Raw genomic sequence first — 22,153 nt, 5'->3', positions numbered from 1 at the left:
GACTCGGAAAAACACAAGTCTTACTCTTTAACCTTTCAATTGTGTTATGATTCAGGTCTTAACTGTTATTCTATATGATCTTCAAAATTTCTTTTAGATTACTTATATAAATTGATTCATTAAGTCATACTCCACATAAAATAATATATTATTATGAAGACCATTTGATTTGTTGATTTTAGTATCCATTAACACCTCCTTTCATTGGGTGTACTATTTTTTTACATCAACTTGAGATAAAAAAATTTAGGAATTGAAATATACATAGACTTATTTAATTTGTGAATTCATTAGTGGATTATACCACCACTCTCCATTGTAGAGAAATGATGTGGCGTCAAATATGGAATATGTTAACAATTTTCAAAGGAATTAACGAAATGATTCGAGGAATAATTGGTTATGAAGTTGGGTGGTGGTGGTTGTGGAAACATAAAAATAAATGATAAATTATGAGAATAGAGGGGTAAACAATTAATGATTTAACAAATAATTGAAGTAAACATTATAGTGCTTTTTATTCATGTAGTAAAATTTGAACTTGGAAACAAAATCTAGAATAGAAGAAGATGACGATAATGATGAAAAGCAAGTTAATGTAAGTTTTTAAAGATATTGGAACTCAATCTATAAAGAAGTTTGAAGTGTTAGAAAGTGATATTTTTGTTTAGGAATCAATCATAAGTATATATAGGCTAAGGGAATAATCATGTATTTTTCAAAACCCCTCACCCTAAGACAACACTCACAATAGGATCAAAGTTTTAATTATCCAATGCATAAAAATCCAAAATACAAAAAAAAAACTTTCACCAAACCCTAACTTTTTCTTCATCTCATTCAGTCCATATTTTTTTTTTCTAGATTAGGACGTCTCCGACTAGATCGTGGTGTCTTTGGGCTTAGGTGCCCAGGTGTGAGACATTCTAGAAGGTTTTGTTAGATTGCAGACGATCCAACTGTTGACAAATAGTTGGGACGTTTGGAGTCGCGAGCTTGTTTCCCTTATAAGGGTGTCTTTTCTGTTAGGACCATTACTTTAACCCAAATACCGAATTATGGATTGGTGCCAAAAATTGTTTGTCCTGCAAGGTTAGTCATGAATTCTTTTTTGAGTTCGTCGGACTCTTCGGGTGGGAAGTCTTTGGTTAGTTTCGGGGTCGATAGCGAATAAGAATAACAAGGTTGAAATTATCTCTACTAATGTAAATGTTCTAGATAGGACTACTCAGTTAGTCGCGAAACAAACGAGAATGGATTGACTTATCGACCTTGGTATGAATGGGTTGACAAGATGGTCACTGAATAATTTTCCCGGTATAAGTGGTTGTATACGATAAAGTCTTTTGTGTTTAGTGTTTCCATGTTGAGGAGCGATATCGAAGTTGGTATTATCTCAGTCGAGAGTTGTTGTGTTACTGGCAACGTGTGTCATGGTCGAGAGGATGTTGACTCATACTTCTTCTTTGTGTCTACTTTACTTTCCATTTCAATAAATTTACTACGGACATCTTCAACGTTGCTCCTATACAACTTCATCCCATTTTTTTTTTCTAACTTCTAGAGTTTTCTAAAAATTTAAGAAATGATTAAAAACATTTTATAAATTGTTTTCTTAAATAGATTAAAATAACTTTTATATAAAGCTATCAATTTTAATGAATTGAAAAAAAAACAATGCACAATTTTAATCATTCAAATATATTTTTAATGATTTTTTTTTTATAAATTGTTTCCTTAAATAGCTTAGAACAACTTTCATATAAAACTACCAATTTTAATGAATTGAAACAAAACCCAATGCCTTTAAGCACAATTTTAATCATTTAAATATGTTTTTAATTCATTAAAATCACTATAATGTTAGTTTTAAGTAATTTGAATTTAGTAAAACAACGTGATTATTAGACTCTGAAATGTTTAAGTGAAATTAATGGAGTGAAATGAAATTTTAAATGATTAAATGTTATTCTTTGCAAACCATATAAATTATTTCCAAGAGTTGTTTAACTTTGTGAAAACAGTTGTCAATATTTTATTTCCGTTATGAAAATACTATTTTACTTTTTTTTTAAATGTATTAAACCATTTTTTTTGTTTTTCTCTGCAAGGTCTCCTTATGGACAATAAAATAGAAATAAAAAAAAAGGTGTTTCTCCCTACACCCCTAGCAAATGACTTCCTGCACTCCGTTATTTTTTGAAAATATTATTTTACCCATTTTAAAAATATCTTCCAAATTATTCTTTTTAGAATATACTTTTCAAAACATATTTTATGAACTCTGAATTTACAATTTTGGAAATTACAAAAATATGTTTCAAGAAATAATATATGGGTGCGGAAAGAAAAATATAGGGGTACAGGAAGAAATACTCATAAAAAAATTAAAACATCTTAAAAATTAACAATGTTGGTATTTTCTGGTTACGATAACTAGGGTTTGTTCTAAAACAGAGGCAAAATGCAACCTATGGGTTCGCCTCCACTCGCTATATATACCCTCAAGTCCTATCCCTCTCACCGCAAACCCTAGCCATAGCAGCTGGATCACCATTCCTCACCAGCCACCGCCGAGTATTTTCGCATCTCTCCCAATCTCCATTATTGTTTTTTTGAAATATACCGTTTATCATTTTCTCACTGTTCATTTGTTGAAACCGTTTGCTTCCTCTTAGATTTTTTTTTGATGTTCTTTGCATCTGTGAAAATGTCATAGTTGATGAATAGCAGTGTGCTGAATATGCACCTTGTATCGTAGGCCTCTCCGATTTCGTGGAGAGGTCTGTGAGCAGTTGTGCGTAAAGTGAGTGCTGATTCGTCAGCAGGCAGCCAGACAACTGCCGTTGTGGATCCACAGATGAACGGATCATTCTCAATGCTGTTTGTCTACTAATTCCACTGTACATTTCAATACTTTCACACTCACTATTCTAATTTAATTTTCCCTTTCCAACACTATTATCTTCATTCTAGAGTCTCCATTCTCTGTAAATTTGCATCAGGCTCATCTTATAGGCTTTTATGGCTTAGATTGTTTGTTCAAATTGAATCTGTTTGTTAAACCTGTCTGATTTTAGTTTTCTATGCGCAGATTTAGGTTTTTGTAATTTTTTTTTTTTTTTAACTTACATTGATTTATCATCTTTTCGAAACGACGAGAATAAATTAGTGAAAAATAAAATTCATCTTTTTGGATCAAATATACATTGTATTTTTATATGAATTTAGATTACTGGACTGCTTGGACTTACATGGATTTTTTCTTTCCTGATATTTAGGCCCATTAAGGTTTTTGCTGTTTTATTTCTAAAATTACTCCATATTACGATATTTTTCCAAAAAATTACAACCCAATTCAAATAAAAATACAAGAAAGTATGTAATTTAACAAAATGTATTTGATCTTATTATAATGATATTGAGATTTGTACCTTTCAAGGGACTTGCAATTTAAAAAAAAGATACATTCAGGAAACTATACAGTTTAACAAAATGTATTTGATCTAATTAGTATATTGGCAATCAAGAAACTATATAATATAACAGTATATTTGATCTAATTATAAGTGATCGTCCAGGTTTATTATAACGAGTTAAAATAATTTATCTACATTTCGAGATTTAATTTAATTTATTGAATTAGAAAAAAAAGTATCATGTCTTATGTAGATCAAAGTTACTGAATTCATTTCAAATATCGAATTCATTTGTTTTTTAAATTGACAGCTTGGTACTTAAAACAATAAATTTACCTTGTTTATTTTTGGAATGAAATTTATATTCGTTATTGTATACTCAATTTTTCCTCCTTTTGATTAATTTTCAAATTTATAATGTATGTTATTAAAACTTAATATTTTTTATATGTGAAAAAGATATTTTATTTGTTTTTCTCCAAAACTTAGGTATATTAATTTTTGTAACGATCTCCTTTTTCTATCCTTCATTATCTCAACTTGATATCTTATATCCATTACCCAAGATGTAAATAATGTATTAAAGATAATAATACACTACAAACTAGCACACCAAGCACAACAAAATAATGGAGATTGAATGAAGAACAAGATGATTGAACCGATGAAAATGACAAAACACACTAAACATTAGATGAAATTGAATTAAAAAATGATAAGACATGAAACACGGAAATATATTTTTGATGGTAAGCTTGCGTAAGTATGGGTATTATAATGTGGATAAATACGTACATATCTATCTTGTTGTTGTTGTTGTCCCTGTACCCATTCTTATACCCTTCCCTCCTTTAATCCCATCCCCATTTAAATTATTAAAACATTTATAATTTTTTTAGGGTTTATACATTTATACTATTTTAAAAAATTTATCTTCACTATTTTAGTTTTGTTTCATTTGAAAAATTCATATTTCTTTGTTTCGCCCCACAATTTTTCATTATCTCTATCAAGTGTTTGATTTGTTCAATATTCACAAAATTCACTTAGATTTTTAAAGTATTTTCTCTCTTATCACAACCTTGATTACACTTTTTTTTTTTTTTCTTTATGTGTTTTGTTCTAATGATACATTGCATTTTGGAAAACACAAACTTCAATTTTATTAAATTAAATAGGACAAACATTTGATTATCTAAACTTTTCTTTATTATTATTTTTTTCACATAAGAATAGCTGACTCTTAATTTCAAGTATTCAATCATGTAAACCTTTCTAATGTTTGCTCTTTTGACACTAAATCAATGACAACAAATGGGTGGATACAGGTGCGGATATGAGTATATCCTTAGATGTAATTAAGACAAAAACTTGCGGTGGAGTCATGATAAAATAATAAGTCAAGTTGAGCATAAGATTCCACACTAAGATAATGAGCTTTTATAACTTCAAATAGTGCTACATGTTGATCCAAACTTCATTTATGATTCTCTTGCTCATGTTGATAGTGGGAACGAAGAAATAGATATACAATGATTAATTCAAACAAACATAATGAAGAATAAAATGAGAAATACACTTCGAGTGAAGATGTTTTTAAAAAAATACAATAAACAAAGTTAGAAATTGTCAAGATAAAAGGACCTGGATACCATGGGTTCGAGCAACTTTGGACCTACATTGAATTTCCAGAAATTTCTAGAGCAAGAGTATCATTATTAAGGCAAATTGAGTTGTTGAGAAGGAAATCTCAACCTATTATGACAATTCCAAATTATATTTTTGTAATTTAATTTAAATATAATTTATTAACTTAAGGTACTAAATTTTATCTTATGTTTAAATATATATTGACCAGGGAGCTTGAATGAGCCAATTCTTAAAAAAAACAAAATAATTAGAATAAGTCAATGATAAGACATGTGAGCTTGCAATATATTAAACCTTGTAAAATTATAATTTAATGTTTGTTAACTTATTTAAGTTGTTTAGTAACATAATTGTTAAAATATTTTTTTATTATGTTATTTTTCTGACTAAAAGAAACTCATACAAAACTTATCTAATCATACCTTTGATTAATACCATATAATATGTAATACTTGAAAAAAATCCACCTCAATGTAGTAGTTATGACTCGCGTCCAAATAATAAAGTGGTACATTAGTAGAAAAAGAAGAAGAAGAAAGAACATATAGTTTATGCTATCATCCAATTATAAGTGTTTTGAGTTAGCTTTATAGAAAAAAAAAGTTTAGCTTATTTTTCTTAGACATTTGAAACTATGATTATCCAATTAAAATTAGAGTGTGACTTTTATAAACTTATGTCGTTGTTTATTGTAAACTTTTATTATATAGATTATCAAAATGAAATTATAATTCTTAGTAGCAGAACAATGAGCAAAGTATCTCAGAAAATGCATTTAAGTTTTGACTTTTAATTGTAGCCAGATTTTTGTACCATCTTCTTCTGAAGCAAAAAGAATGGAACATTTACACTCAAATATGCAAGTAATCTTAAAGAAATTAGAAAACCTTGTTAATGAAAACTCAACTTTCGGTTGTAAATTATTACTTTCCTTCAACCATTTATTACTTTCTTAATATGTGTGAGAACAATTAATACAAAAAATTCGTAGAAAGTTGAATACGTGACTGATATTAAATCTCGATTTTCAAAGCAAGGAATTTTTCCACAACTTTGTTCATACTTTTGATTGCTTGTGGCATAAATGGGAGTGGGTGATTCACGTTCTTCTGTGTGACATCGACGTGCTCAACTTTGACAGTAGCAGCAATAATGGAATAACAAGAACAAAAACAATAAATTAATAAAGTCAACAATCAGAAAGTGCCCTCTTTAATTTTTCCTTTTTAGAATCATTTATTAGGCCATCCAAAATCATATCATATGTTTTATTTAGCTTTATGTGATTATATCATATTATTTATATATTATAAAATATCTTTAATATTTGGTAGGATAAATTCGAAATGACTCTGATACCATATTAAGAAGTGAGTTTTAAGTCTAACTCAACCCCATAAAACCGATTCATAAGGTTGAAGTTTGCACCCACTTATATACAATGAAATATCCTAATCTCTAGTTGATGTGGGATCTCCAACAATGTCAACAAAAAAGTTTTTTATTTTATCAATCTTATAAAACTGATTAGATTATATTTTGGTACGACCAATATAGTTTCACATCGCTAAGAAGTCGAGATCAATGATAATTTATATATTCCTTCAACTTACATAAGTGTTTTTTTAAAGATAAAATCGTGACAAAATTCAACCATTCAAAAGCAGAAAATGTTCAATACAAGTATTTTTTATTTTTAGATTTATTTAAATACGAAATCTTAAATATATTATTTTATTATTTAATAAAATTACATTGAAAACAGAGTATGGAGAATTGAAAGAAGGGGTAATAAAGTCGTGTACCTACCTACCTCACCAAACTTCACAAAAAAGACATGTTAGCAATGAAGTTTTTTTTTTTCATATTTTATGAAAAGGATGACTTTATTTGGTTATTATAAAAAGAACCAAATGGAATATTATGTGTAATTAGGAATTAGTTGTGTTAGCTGAATATTATGTAAATTAGTTAAAAAGATTCTGGTATTGGACTTCATCTCCTTCCTTAGGAAAAAAGAGAGTTGAAAGTATGTATCCAAAAGTAGAAAAATGGTGGTTTCAAAACTTCCATCGTTGCACCAAAGTTTCTTGTAATATTGATGATGGTGTTAAATTAACATCGATTTCTGTTTATGCATATTTTAGTTCCACTTTTTGAAGACTATGCAACTACTTTGCATTAACTAGAATTTATGATGATAGTTATTGATGCATGGTGATGTGTTGTGTGTCATACTGAATTTTTCAACTAATGGAAGTTAATAAAAGATGATGGTTGGTATGATTGCAAGCACGAAGCATTACTATGTTTCATGAACTTTAATTATAACCATTTTAAGGATTTCTTTGTTTCTTAGTTGTTCATCACTTCTCATTATTATGCACAACACAATATCATATTCAACGTCCCATTAAATACTTTTTTACAAAATGATTAAGCATGTGCGATAATATCATTAGAATAAGAAAATTATGAAATAAAAAAAATTAGTTGCTATAGTGATTAAATTAGAAATTATTTTAAAAATTAAAAAAATTTGATTTTAAATTAATTTGTATTATTGTTAAATGGTTTCTAAATTGGTATCTAATTAGTAACCAAAGTTTTTACTATCAAATTTAAAATATAAATAATTGGTAGTTAAAACATTGGTAGCTAATTAAATATCAATTTATAAATCCTTTAACAGTAATATAAATCAATTTAAAAATCATTTTTTTTTAATTTTTAAAATAGTCTCTAATTTATTTACTATAATAACTAATTATTTTTGGTTTCTAAAATTAATTTTTATTGTCTGTTTTTCTTGTAGTATATTGTAGAAATTAAGAAATTGAGTTTTGAGATACAATCATAATTGTACTTGTTTCGACTTCCAGTTTAAGAGATAGTTTTGCTAAAGTCAATCACGACATTTGAGATATTGTTTGTTTTAGATGTCGGTATTCTGTCACGATCTTATCTTTAAAATGTATTTAAATAAAAAGTAAAGAAAAAAAATTTAGGGATAAGATGCTGATTAAATTGTGAACGTGGCAAACTCTGTTTAGCTGATTAAAAAAGAATGACAGTGGCGGGTCCCTTTGTTTGAGCAAAAGTCATAATTTCTAGGGTTTTAATACACATATTCACCTCACACTTCTCACAACAGAGTGGTAAAAAGAAAATTAAAAGCTGCTCTCACTTTTTTATTCACACAATTTAAAATAAACCCACATAATTTTTCACATAAAATAACCCAAGTACTTTTAATTTTTAACTAAATTTTTAAATATATTCTAATAATGAAAACTTTTAATTTTCTTTTATTTATAATTAAGCTACTCTGTTCTAAGTCTTCCAACAGATCGAGTATGACGACTTTTTTATCTGATGAAATATATTTTAAAAAAAAAATAAAAATGGTATTTTTAAATTTGTCACCGAAAACAACGAGTCATGTTTTTATACAAAGCTTGTGTTTTAAAATTCGACGTCATTTTCATTATTTTTAAATAGTAAAAGTCATCTTTTTTATTTAAATATTGAATTTTTATTTTTTAGATCACAGCTTTGACAACATCGACAATATAAAGTCCTGTCTTATGATGTTTTTTTTTTCTTAATCTTTTTAATATTTTTTTAATAGAAGTCTTAATCGGGCTCTTGATACCATTTTCGTTTAAGAATATTAATTTTTATAAATTATTTTTTAAAGCATGTAACAATTTGAAAAATTAAGAATATCATTTTAAAAAAATGAAATTTATATTTTAAAACACAACTTGTATTTATATAGTTTTGTCACAAGTAGAATAAAAAAGTAGTGAGATAAGGTACGTTGAATTGAAGAGAAAGAAACATGAGCACATGGTTTTGTACTTATGCTATATATAGTGCTAAGCAAATTAGTGATAGCAGCATTAGGTATCTGACTGCTTGTTGCATGGACTCTTTTTCTTCTTAGTTCATCTTTTCTCTCTCTCTGATCACTGTTTGGATTTCACTTTTCATTGTTCCAAACGTTGAGATAACACACACAAGGACTATGTAAGTGCCCTTCTTTCATGTCTTTCACTTCTTTCCCATCTTCTTTTCTTCTGTCAGATCTCTCTCTATTACCATACTTCTCATTCTTGCTCTTCTTGGATGCTTCCTCTTTCCATTCTTTTCTGTCACAGATCTGATTTCTGCATGTGGGTTCTTTGCATCCTTTCATCTCTTGTTTTGGGCTTAAATTTCCTGTTTTACTATATTTTTACAAGACAAAAAGTTTTATTCTTTTTCCTGTTCCACAATCAGACGAGGTTTAATCATTTTTAACTCTTGTTGTGTTTTTTTTTTCTTGGACTAAGTGCGTTGTTATATTATTCTGAAGTGAACCACTGAAGCTTGGATTGGAGGGTTCTTTCACCTTTGCTTTTTTTTTTTTCCCAAATGTTTCACTCTCACACAACTATGATTCAGGGAAAAACTATTCATCGGTTTGAGTGAGGACAACATATATCAAGAAATGATTATTATATCCCTGTTGTTTGATGCTCTTTGTGTTACGTTTGTGTTTTCTTCCTTTGTCAGAGAGCATGGTGTATGATCTATAGGTTCCTTTTTGCTCTTTGAACTGTGATTGATCACTGAGTATTGACCACCTGGAATTCAATTATCATTTCATATTCTCTTTCCATGTTTTAGTTCCTCATTTCGGATAAAAAATGGGAATTTGGGTATTCTTGCTTTGATCTGATTGTGGTAATCGTGATTAAGTCTTGTGTTTGTAAGTAGCGACATTGCTTGTCCTTTACGGTTTATTGATTCTTTTGTTTTTGTTGCTTTTTTCATTGATGTAATCCAGTGATGTTAATCTATTTTTCGTCTATAACTTCAGTAGTGAAACTAGGATGATTGGATAATTTAGGTACAATGGTTTTGTCCAAGTTGAATGAGCTCATAGTAGGTAAGTGATGTGCTGGTTTGGTTCTTGGAGTAGATAGGAAACTGATGGCATTTTCACTTTTAATACGCCAGGTGGTTAGAGTGCTTCCAAATGCTCTTTTTTGTTAGTGACTATATCTATGTCTGAGATATGAATTGGGGTTATCATTCTTTAAAAGGGGAGGAGGTTGCATGTTTCCATGTTTGTGATGCTGAATGAGTTTTTTGCTTTTGTGCAGATAGTTGATTATTTCACAGACAATGAACAATAAAGATGGAAAACCACTCACCCAGCCAGACAAGAGCAGGATTGTCCCTATGGCAATCATATTTGTGGTTCTATGTGGATTTTCTTTCTATATGGGTATAATCTTTTGTTCTGAAAAGGATAGTTTTGACTCAATTTACAGCCAGAAATCCATTGAATTCCCCAAGGAATCATCAACAAGTTCTCTGCAGATTAAATACACCAGTTTTCCCGAATGCAGTGCTGACTATCAAGACTACACTCCATGCACCGATCCGAGGGTAAGTAATACTAACACTATCCATTTTCTGATGCTACACAAGTTGTAGAAGAAAGTTTCTTTATGGATTAAGTATGCTTAAATTTACAGAGATGGAGAAAATTTGGATCCTATCGGCTTACTTTGTTGGAACGCCATTGCCCTCCGAAATTTGAGAGGAAAGAATGCTTAGTTCCTCCCCCAGATGGGTATAAGCCTCCAATTAGATGGCCAAAGAGCAGAGATGAGTGCTGGTACAGGTACAATATATGTCTTATATAAGTTAACACATGTTCACAATAATACAGATTTCCTGAAATTGATAATTTTCCACTCCTTCAAGTGTTCTGCTGTGTATAATTTCAGGAATGTTCCATATGACTGGATTAACAAGCAGAAGTCTAATCAGCATTGGTTGAAAAAGGAAGGAGAGAAATTTATCTTTCCGGGTGGTGGTACTATGTTCCCCAATGGTGTTGGCAAATATGTTGATTTAATGCAAGATCTGATCCCAGAAATGAAAGATGGGACTATTCGAACTGCCATAGATACTGGTTGCGGGGTGAGTTACACTGTGTTCTTCATTTATTGTGCATCACTGTTCAAACATGTTATAGCCAAGACTTACATTACATCAATAAATCCGTGTAACTCTACACTTTAGGTTGCTAGCTGGGGTGGTGACTTGCTTGATCGTGGGATTCTAACTCTTTCTCTTGCACCAAGAGATAACCATGAAGCTCAGGTTCAATTTGCTCTGGAGCGTGGTATCCCTGCAATTCTCGGTGTCATTTCTACTCAGAGACTTCCATTCCCTTCAAATTCCTTTGATATGGCTCATTGCTCTAGATGCCTCATACCTTGGACAGAATTTGGTACCTTTCCTTGTGTATTTTGAACTATTAGTATCTAAACTGAATTTATTCCTGTTTATGCAAGACTCTAGTGATCATGATCTTTAATACTTTACCAGTTTGTAGCCTCTTAACTTTTGGATTTCAAGCATTTGCTGTAAATACACGAGGTTCTTTCAAAACAGGCTGAAATCTTGTTTTCAAAGAGCACCAGGATTTTAAAACCTTTATCACAAATTTGTTTACTACTTGGATTTTAATCAAGAGTGGTGATATGTTGACAACTCTGCACCAGATTACAACTAGAAAGATAAATTACTTTTTACTGAAATGAAACAATTCTGAAACCAGTTAAATCAGAGTTGTAAATTGATGTCTTTCAATATACTGTTGTCAAAGTAACATTTTCCTTTAATCAATGTGAAGCTGAGATGTTCGCTTGAATCTAGATTCTCAGTTTTTTTATTGGGTATCTGATTATAGGTGGAGTTTATCTGCTTGAAATACATCGGATTCTTCGTCCTGGAGGATTTTGGGTCTTGTCTGGTCCACCAATCAACTATGAGCGCAGGTGGCGTGGATGGAACACAACCATTGAAGAACAAAGATCAGATTATGAGAAGTTGCAGGAATTGCTGACTTCATTGTGCTTTACAATGTACAAGAAAAAGGGTGACATTGCTGTATGGCGGAAGTCTCCAGATAACAATTGCTATAATGAGCTAGCTAGAGATACCTTTCCACCTAAATGTGATGATAGCCTCGAACCAGATTCAGCATGGTATACTCCTCTTCGTGCTTGTGTGGTGGTTCCAGATCCTAAGTTCAAGAAATCAGGTCTCTCATCCATTTCTAAGTGGCCTGAACGATTGCATGTTACACCAGAACGAATCTCACTGGTTTATCATGGGAGTGATAGCACTTTAAAACACGATGACAGTGAGTGGAAAAAGCATGTAGGGTACTACAAGAAGTTGATCCCTGAACTTGGTACCGACAAAATACGAAATGTAATGGACATGAACACAATATATGGAGGTTTTGCTGCCGCCTTGATTGATGATCCTGTTTGGGTCATGAATGTAGTCTCATCTTATGCTTCCAATTCACTTCCTGTGGTGTTTGATCGAGGCCTTATTGGAACCATCCACGACTGGTAATTTTGCATAACTGGATATCAAACACAAGATTTTTATTTATATCGACTAGAGATTAAGAAATTTCATAAGAAATTTCATAGTATATATGTGCATGCAAACCTCATCTTATAAACCGGTTTTATGAGGTTGAATTAGACTTAAAATCCACTTCTTAATACCTTTTATCTTGTGAAATCTGATGTTGGTTTATTTTCTCATGGTAGGTGTGAAGCTTTTTCCACATATCCTCGAACATATGACCTACTTCATCTTGATGGTCTGTTTACAGCAGAATCCCACAGGTGATTGAATTGAACTGCTTATTCAACTTGCAGTGTGTATACATGACTTGATTTGACTGTTCTGACAAAGATTGTTGTATGGCAGGTGTGAAATGAAGAATGTGTTGCTGGAAATGGATCGAATCTTGCGACCTTGGGGTCATGCAATCTTTCGAGAATCCAGTTATTTTACCAATGCTATAGCAACCCTTGGCAAGGGCATGCGTTGGGAATGCCGAAAGGAAGATACTGAGAGTGGCAGTGACACTCAGAAGGTATTAGTATGCCAGAAAAAGCTATGGTATTCATCCAAACAAGGTTCAAGATGACAAACTATGGAACTTGAACATGAGTAGTAGTATAGAGGCAAAACGAAAGCGATTTCAGGGATGAGCCAAGAAGAATCATTGAAGTTCAACTTTGTCAAAAGAACAAGTGGCAACCCACAAATCTGATTTTGTTAATTTATAGAGAAGAGTTTCCTATATACATAATTATGTATCACCTGCTTCCTTTCAAACAGAACAAAATGTTTTTGTATCCAAACCAAATGCTGCCATTGTGAAGGAATCAAACTCCACGGCAAGGACGATGATGTTTTTGTACAGATTGTTTACGGAGAACAACACTGGACTTGTGTTAATGCTGAGAACAGTATAGTAATACTATGATTTTTTTCTGCAAGCTTCAAATATTGTGTTTGTTGTGAGTTGGTATTTAAACTGTTACTTAGATAAGAACACACTTAGATCATTTCTATAGAATCAACGACTGTTAAAACATTTTATCAAATACTTACAGTGCATATGAATTCATCAACAGAAATAAAGGAGGGTTTTATTTGAATCGAAACAGAATAGGAAATAGTAAACGAATTTTCCTCTAAATCAATTATCAAGCTCCAAATTTTAATAATAAACAAATTCAAACAATTTGGTACCTGGTCTTCAATTAATCACAAAACCTCGACCAAAAGATAAAATTATAGAAGTAAAATGAGTGAGTATAACAAGTAGACTTAATCAAATTTATAAAATTTATATTTATATATATAAATAATATTTCTTTATATTTAATTTAGAAAGATCTTTAATCATGTCTCTTAATATGTGCATAGTCAATTCATAACTGATAAATGATCAAGTATCTTAATTAAAGTACGAGATCCAATTCCAAAGTTATTGCATTAATTTCTCATTAAATATTCATCAAAATTATAGCATTAATATCTCAAAAATATTCAACAAATCAACCTTAAGTTCAAAAAATTCCAAATCCAACAAATGATATATATTGTCTTAAAATGTAAAATAAACATAAATTTTAAAACTAACTTAGTTTATAAGATAAAATTTATATCCAATTATATATTATAAAATGTCTTAATTTTTAAAAAATTTAAATATTTTAAAATTACTTTGTTTGACATTATTTTGAATGTCCATTGAATAAGGAGTAAACGCCTCATCTCTCAATATCACATCCACTCACAATCAAGTCATAACCAAATTTTTTTTTTTTTTTTTTTTTACTTTTTTTCTTTCCAGAAGTGTATATCAAGAAAAATTGTATAATTTTTATTTCTAGAGAAGATAGTTTTTATTTTATTTTATGAATAATTAAGTCTCTGCATTTTAACTGCTTTTAATATTCAATGGAATTTTAAGATCTGTTTAAATAAATTTATTTCTCATAAGATTTAAAAATGTTCACGAAAAAATTATCCAAAATAGTGATACAAATTGGACGTAACATTATCGCTGTCTCGACACGGTTTGCTAGAAAAAAAACAAAAAACATCTGAATTACAGTGATCTATTGTTTAGTCGAGAATGGTCGTGAGCAAATAATTGTTTTTAAGATAAGAATAAAAAATAAATAAAATGTCTTTCTATTTTTGAACAAATTGATAACTTTAGGATTGGATAAATTTGAGCTCGTGAAAGCTGATTATAAGTTATGAGGTTTATACGACGTATTTATGTAAAATATGTATTTAGGGTTTAGGATTTATTGGATATCGACACTCATATCATTAGTAGGATAGGTATCGAGAAAATATTTAATTTAAAAAATATTTATTAAATTTATGATAATTATAAAATTTTAATATAATTTAAAAAATATATTAATTTTATAAAAATTAAATTTATTGTATAAATTTTTAATTAATTATAAAAATAAGAAATAATTATTTTGATCTAGACATAAAAAACATTATTCTACTATATTTTAAAAATTATTAGTATCTCTTCTACTATATTTCTATTTTAAAAATTATAAGTATCTCCATGTGAATATTATTGTATTGTTATTAATATTGATATGAGTGTCTTTGTTAGATAAATTATTATAATTACAAACATCGGAAAGATCTAATTTTGAGACAGTTAAAATATGAAGAACGAAAATCCCTGGTTCACAAAATTCGTTTTTTCATTTGGGTGATTTAAATGAAAAAAAAGGTTTATGATGGACTAAGTTGAATTGAACGCAAACATGGGACAAAAACAGCAGAGATTTGGTATTATATAATGAGTGAGCTAGTTAGTGATGGCATTAGGATCTGAGTGAGTTGCTGCATGGATTCCTCTCTTTCTCTTTGTTTACTTCTCTCATATCTCTTTGGATTTGGATCTTTGTCCTTGTGTCTCATTTGGATTCTTCCATTTTTCATTCTTTACTGCCACAGATCTGATTTCTGCATGACTTCTCAAGGTCTTTATATTTTCCGTTTTTCAATCAGATGGGCTTTAAGTACTTTCAATTCTTACTGTTTATTGGACAAAATACATTATTATATGCCCTCTTGCTCTGAACTGAATCGGTGAAACTTGGATTGGAGGGTTCTTTGATTTTAGCCCTTTTCTGAAATGTTGCACTCTCATATTCTCTTTGTCAGTTTTTTGGTTCCACAATGCCGAGCAATCATGGGAATTTGTGTATTCTTGCATTGGTGTGGTTCTGATATTGGTGTTTAAGTCTTTTTTTATGTGAATATAAACATCGATAACCCCTTTACAGATTGCTGATTTCTGTTCATCCCTCGTTCTTCTTTGACCTAAGTAGTTAAACTAGGATTGATAACTTAGAGAAATTGTTTTTTTGGAGTTTAGTGCATACTGCATGACTTATAGTATACGATTGTTTGATTTATGTAGCAGATAGGAAAACTGATGTTACTTTCACCATTTTTATGTATTTTAGCATCTTCTAGAGTATTATTATAACTATTATTATTAGAGGTAAAACAGAGAACTAACAGAACTTGATTTCTTGGCAGGTGGTTAGAGTGTGGCTGTTGAAACTCGTGAGTTCCGAGTGCCCTTTTTTCATCAGTGATTATCTATCTATGTTTGATAAATGTTAATAACTGACTATTTTAATGGGATATGATTTTGTTTTGTTTTTAGATTGTTGGGTTTATCATTCCTTGAAAGATATATGAGTTGGGGGGAGCATGTTTTCATATTTGTGACGTTGAGTTCATTGTTTGTCTCCAGATAGTTTATTATTTCTGAGACAATGAACAACAAAGATGGAATACTAGTCCCCCAGCAGGAAAAGAGCATGATTGTCCCTGTGACAATCATATTTGTGGTGCTATGTGGATTTTCTTTCTTTATGGGTATAATCTTTTGTTCTGAGAAGGACAAATTATTGTCAATATATGGTCAGATATCCATTGGGTCCCCCAAGGAGTCATCAATAAATCCTCTCCAAATTAAATACATTAGTTTTCCAGAATGCAGTGCTGAATTTCAAGATTACACTCCATGCACAGATCCAAGGGTAATGTTACTAATAGTAGTCCATTTTTTTTATGTTATAGGAATTGCAGAAGAAAGTTTTCTGATTGATTATGTATGCTTTAACTTACAGAGATGGAAGAAGTACATCTCCCGTCAGCCTACTTTGTTGGAACGCCATTGCCCTCCAAAATCTGAGAGGAGAGAATGCTTAGTTCCTCCCCCAGATGGGTATAAGACTCCAATTACATGGCCTAAGAGCAGAGATGAATGTTGGTACAGGTATAATAAATGTCTTTTAGCTTATCAATAAAATGTTTTTTTTTTATAAAAACTTTCATGTTATCACTATGCAATTTGACATCTCTGCTACTCTGACACCTCAAATAATAACAATCATTTGTTACTATCAATAAAATGTTTGCTTAATTGAAATTTCCTTTAATAGATATTTTGCCTCTGCTTCAAGTGTTCTGTGTTATGTATAATTACAGCAATGTTCCAAACGAGTGGATTAACAAGCAGAAGTCTAATCAGCATTGGTTGAAAAAGGAAGGAGAGAAATTTATCTTTCCGGGTGGGGGTACTATGTTCCCCAATGGTGTTGGAAAATATGTTGATTTAATGCAAGATCTGATCCCAGAAATGAAAGATGGGACCATTCGAACTGCCATTGATACTGGCTGTGGGGTGAGTGTTTCATCTTTTTTAGTGGCCTGCTTATAGGAATTCTCAAAGTTCCTATGATTCTAGTTTAACTGCACATGCTGACTAGTTGTGCTCTTTTAACTGCTGCATGAATATATTTTCAAATCAATTTATTTTGTATTGTACCCCAAAACAAAGAACCAATTGATTTCATTGTGCATGTAAAACACCTATTAAGATGGTTTAAAGTAGAAGCTCAAGGAGAGGAATGGGGGATTAAAACATTTTCGCTGTATTCTTCACTTGCATCACTGTTATTGTATCTTCCTCACACAAACTTGGGATTTGGAAAGTGCCAGTATTGTAATTCCTATTTCTTGACTCTACTTCTGGTCCTGTCCTATTACTCATAGATGTTATAAACATGAGTTACATCAATTAAACCACATAACTCAAATTTATATTATATTAGGTTGCTAGCTGGGGTGGTAACTTGTTGGATCGTGGGATTCTAACTCTCTCTCTTGCACCAAGAGATAACCATCGAGCTCAGATTCAATTTGCTCTAGAGCGTGGTATCCCTGCAATTCTTGGTGTCATTTCTACACAGAGACTTCCATTCCCATCAAACTCCTTTGATATGGCTCATTGCTCCAGATGTCTAATCCCATGGACAGAATTTGGTACTTTTTTTCTGGGGATTTTGAACTTATTGTGTTTAACTCGATTTTTTTTGCTCAATTCTTCTTGTGATCATGACCTTCAGTAATGACCAGTTTGTGGCTGCCTAAATTTTGGACTTAATGCATCTGTTGTAAACACGTTGAGTTCTTTCATATGCTGCCATTTAGTTTTCAATGAACAGCTGAATTCTTAGATCTTAATCAGAAACTTTTACTACTTTGCTTTTGGTAAAGGTGAAGCTGTGATGTGACTATTTTAGTTGTTCTTCCTATCCTAACAAGTGTGGCTATTTCATAAAATGGCAAATAGTATACTCTAATCTTACTGTTTATGATGGTTTTTTCATTCGTTTTCTTCTAATCTCTCTCTGCTTAGAGCTGAAAACTTCACTCTAAATTCCGGTTCTTTATGATGGATATCTGATTTTAGGTGGTACATATCTCCTCGAAATACACCGGATTGTTCGTCCCGGAGGATTTTGGGTCTTGTCTGGGCCACCAGTAAATTACAAGCGCAGGTGGCGTGGATGGAACACAACTATTGAAGCACAAACATCAGATTATGAGAAGTTGCAGGAATTGCTCACTTCAATGTGCTTTAAAATGTTCAAGGAAAAGGGTGACATTGCAGTATGGCAGAAGTCTGAAGATAACAATTGTTACAATAAGCTGGTTAGAGATACCTATCCACCTAGCTGTGATGATGGGATCGAACCAGATTCAGCATGGTATACTCCAATTCGTCCCTGCATTGTGGTTCCAGATCCTAAGTTTAGGAAATTAGGCCTGCCATCCATTTCTAAGTGGCCTGAGCGGTTGAACGTTCCACCAGAACGGCTTTCAATGGTTCATCGTGGGAGTGCTAAAGCTTTCAAACAGGATAACAGTAAATGGAAAAAGCAGAGTGCGTACTACAAGAAGTTGATCCCTGAGCTTGGGACAGAGAAGATAAGAAATATAATGGACATGAACACAGCATATGGAGGTTTTGCTGCAGCCTTTATCAATGATCCTGTATGGGTCATGAACGTGGTCTCATCTTATGCTCCCAATACACTTCCTGTGATTTTTGATCGAGGGCTTATTGGAACCTTCCATGACTGGTAATTTGAAAATGTTTGATATGAACTATTAGATGATAAATATTAACTCATAATATTTTAGATTTTCAGCTGTAATTACTTTTTCAACAGTAACTCTTTTACAGCTGAAGTAGTTACAACCAATGAGGCTCGGACATGTCTCTTAAATGGTGTGTCCGTGTCGGACTCATGTATCGAACACGATGCTTGTAGGACTTGGTGAAGTCTCCAATTCAAAAAATATTTGTTAGATTTCATACAATTCTAGGTTCTAACATAATTTAAAGAAGAAGAAATACATTAATTTTCTAAAAACTTAAACATAATGTATAAAATTTATTATGATTATAAAAATAAGGAAGAAATCCCTTTGAACCTGTCTTGAGAAACATCTTTCTCCTACAAAAAAAAAAGGCTGAAACATACTTATGCACATAAATCTTTATTGTCAATTTATATAATTCATAATTATATAATATACAGATCCGTGTTTGTTTTGTGTCCTATATTTTAGAGATTATATGTATCTAGTGTCCTCTTATGTTTATGTTACATGCTACCTAGGTAGTTACAGCTAAAAGAGTAGTTACAACTGAAAATCTAAAATATTATATAAAATCATATTTATCATTTAATATAAATCATAATTTTAATTTATTTATGAATATGGTTTTGCTTGTTAAACTGATGTTCATTCGATTCTTGAATGGTAGGTGTGAAGCTTTTTCAACATATCCTCGAACATATGACCTGCTTCACCTTGATGGATTCTTCACTGCAGAAAGCCACAGGTGAGTTATTTTCTAGAACTTTTGACTGACACAGCATGGATTCCGATTTTATTTCCACATATATAACATACTGTGCCTTTTTAATTAAGGAATAGCATGGTTTTTCTATTTGGAAATGGGGAAAATTTTGGAAAAAAATAAAAATTAATGAATTTAGAAGAAAATTTGAGAAAATTAATTATGTTTAGTATATGTGTAGGATATAATTATTTAGACAAGTTAAAAAGTACACAAATAAATAGTTATAAATAGATATATTATAAAGAAATATAAATTAGCAAAATATTACAGCATAATTCTCAAAATTTTACCCCTTCCCATTATTTTAAATGAAAAAATAAATCATTTAGAAATTCGGTTTACGGATAATCGAATTGTGGTGGTTTTCCGACTGAAATCAGAATTTGGCTCTCCTAAAAAAACCCATACTGAAATAAGAGGCAAATTCTCCTGCAATTCTATATTAATTGTAAAAAGTCGGTTTTAATCGTTTTAAAATTTTTAAATTTTCTTTCTATCCTTCTTCAGCCTCACAACATTCGAGAGAATAGTTTCATCATTTGACATGTTTTAATTTACTTCCTAAGATAAATTTACACCTACATGAGAGTTTGTGTCTCTTGTAGTTAAAATTTTATCAAGAAAATAACTATTGTTGCACTTACAATGGTTCCATGAAGTTGACTTTATTGTAACTGAAGTAAATTGTGAACCCTTCAAACCAGAAATTTCTTCTACAATGCAGAGATAAAAAAAAGGTTTTGTACACCATTTTTGCATCTAAGTATTGTTATGTTTCAGGTGTGAAATGAAATACGTGTTGCTGGAAATGGATAGAATCTTAAGACCCAATGGGTATGCAGTTATTCGTGAATCCATTTACTTTACAGATGCTATCACAACCATTGGTAAGGGTATGCTTTGGGAATGCCATAAAGAAGATAATGAGAATGGAAGTAGCAGTCAGAAGATATTAGTATGCCACAAAAACTTATGGTATTCATCTAACCATCATTCAAGATGACAAATTATGGATACAATCTTTTGTTTTGGAAAACTAAATGTTCAATTTTAAGTTTAGTCTCTACTAAATTTTAAGGTTATATATAGTTTTAGTGTTCATCAGTTATGTGAAACTGTGCAATGATATTTTTTTGGAGACAATTCTACTTGAGTCTGGTAGAAGACCCTATTTAAAGCTGCAAACTCAGTATTTGAAAACCAAATATCTGATTAAGCTTAAAGAACCTTACATGATTTTAATGCACTATGATACATTTGCCTAAATTTACATGTTTCTATAAGTATCTGATACAACATGCCCCCACAAAATAGATGAAGAACTTTATTATATAATACTATATGTATTTTTCATTCTGTAGGACAAGACACTCTTAGTACATAGATTGGATCACCTCTGAAATAGTTCTTATTTATTTATTTTTTATTGATAATAAAAAGCAAGACATTTTGAGTCAAATATCAAATATCACCTATTTAGATTGTTGTTCATATGAATAAGTTGTTCTTCATATGGATAAACAACAATCTAAATCTAAATAGGTGATATTTGAACCATAATGTCTTATTTTTTTTATCACCAAAAGTTGTTAATATGAATAAACAAGAAAGTTTTTATCTTAATATACCCTAATCTCTCTATGTATCATGCATAAAATAGTTAAACAACCTATTAACTCTCCAAAGTTACAAAATATCATTTTACACTAAAGTTATCAAATGCTAGTTATTTTATTTACGTTTTTCTTTGAATGCTAGTAATATATTATCTAACATTCTAATTTCAACTGGTACTACTTATTTTAGTTCTAATTTTTCAAAAGGTAGTAATTTTTTTTTATATTTCTAATTAGAAATTGAGATTAAAGATAATTTAAATAATATATTTAAGATTAAAATAGTAATATATTATCTACTTGTCTATTTTAAACTCACTTTTTTAGTGAGTAAAATTCGCTACACTAACAAATTATATAATTTGCATTCTCAATCTAGTAAAACTCTATAAGTTTCCATCAATTAAAGTGTGTCGAAAATTGAGTATATCATTATTAGTCTTTTGAAATATAAGGAGTAGTCATTTAACACTAAAATGACTCTTACCTAGTAATTTTATCCTTGTACTTTTAAGAATTACTGTAGTTTATTGCTTGTTTGAATTTTTTGTTTGTTTAAATAATAAAAAAATTATTTACTAATTTTTTTTAAATAAGTTTAATTTTGATACATAATTTTTTTATATTAATCAATTAAAAATTATCCTAAATATGATTTTTCAAGCCATTATTATAAATAAAAAAAAGTCTTATAACATATAAAAATCATAATCAAATGATAAATTATAAAGGATTGATATTGAATTTAGTTATCCAAAAAACAACTTATAGTTTTTGAATTAGACACTTTATCGATACAT

The 22,153-nt window shown here is 30.4% G+C and overlaps 2 protein-coding genes and 1 non-coding gene across 8 annotated transcripts; all 3 read left to right on the top strand.

Annotated features, from left to right (window-relative positions):
* Positions 1-2,743: 2,743 nt before the first annotated feature.
* Positions 2,744-2,911, top strand: LOC137808846 (small nucleolar RNA snoR143). The gene has a single exon (XR_011080745.2). It is a non-coding gene; the product is annotated as a small nucleolar RNA snoR143 (small nucleolar RNA).
* A 5,965-nt stretch (positions 2,912-8,876) lies between these two features.
* On the top strand, positions 8,877-13,455 carry LOC137808625 (putative methyltransferase PMT20). Of its 3 annotated transcripts, none has more exons than XM_068609836.2 (8): positions 8,877-9,101; positions 10,223-10,511; positions 10,601-10,749; positions 10,856-11,051; positions 11,154-11,364; positions 11,827-12,499; positions 12,707-12,784; positions 12,870-13,455. In XM_068609836.2, exons 2-8 carry the CDS (start codon positions 10,245-10,247, stop codon positions 13,090-13,092), a joined length of 1,797 nt encoding a protein of 598 aa, XP_068465937.2. In that variant the 5' UTR covers positions 8,877-9,101; positions 10,223-10,244; the 3' UTR covers positions 13,093-13,455. The 3 variants fall into 3 exon arrangements, with proteins under 3 accessions (XP_068465937.2, XP_068465938.2, XP_068465939.2); XM_068609837.2 differs by lacking the exon at positions 8,877-9,101 and adding an exon at positions 9,102-9,247; XM_068609838.2 differs by lacking the exon at positions 8,877-9,101 and adding an exon at positions 9,399-9,652.
* Positions 13,456-15,112: 1,657 nt separating this feature from the next.
* On the top strand, positions 15,113-21,003 carry LOC137808624 (putative methyltransferase PMT20). Of its 4 annotated transcripts, none has more exons than XM_068609832.2 (9): positions 15,113-15,333; positions 16,047-16,073; positions 16,267-16,555; positions 16,646-16,794; positions 17,007-17,202; positions 17,633-17,843; positions 18,274-18,946; positions 19,639-19,716; positions 20,518-21,003. In XM_068609832.2, exons 3-9 carry the CDS (start codon positions 16,289-16,291, stop codon positions 20,738-20,740), a joined length of 1,797 nt encoding a protein of 598 aa, XP_068465933.2. In that variant the 5' UTR covers positions 15,113-15,333; positions 16,047-16,073; positions 16,267-16,288; the 3' UTR covers positions 20,741-21,003. The 4 variants fall into 4 exon arrangements, with proteins under 4 accessions (XP_068465933.2, XP_068465934.2, XP_068465931.2 ...); XM_068609833.2 differs by having other exon boundaries at positions 15,131-15,287; XM_068609830.2 differs by having other exon boundaries at positions 15,185-15,481.
* Positions 21,004-22,153: the final 1,150 nt, after the last annotated feature.

Source organism: Phaseolus vulgaris, chromosome 3 (genome assembly GCF_051622355.1).
Source record: "Phaseolus vulgaris cultivar YP4 chromosome 3, ASM5162235v1, whole genome shotgun sequence".
NCBI classification, from domain to species: Eukaryota; Viridiplantae; Streptophyta; class Magnoliopsida; order Fabales; family Fabaceae; genus Phaseolus; species Phaseolus vulgaris.
The sequence above is the reverse complement of the archived record's forward strand: the minus strand, read 5'-3'. Positions and strand labels throughout refer to the sequence as shown.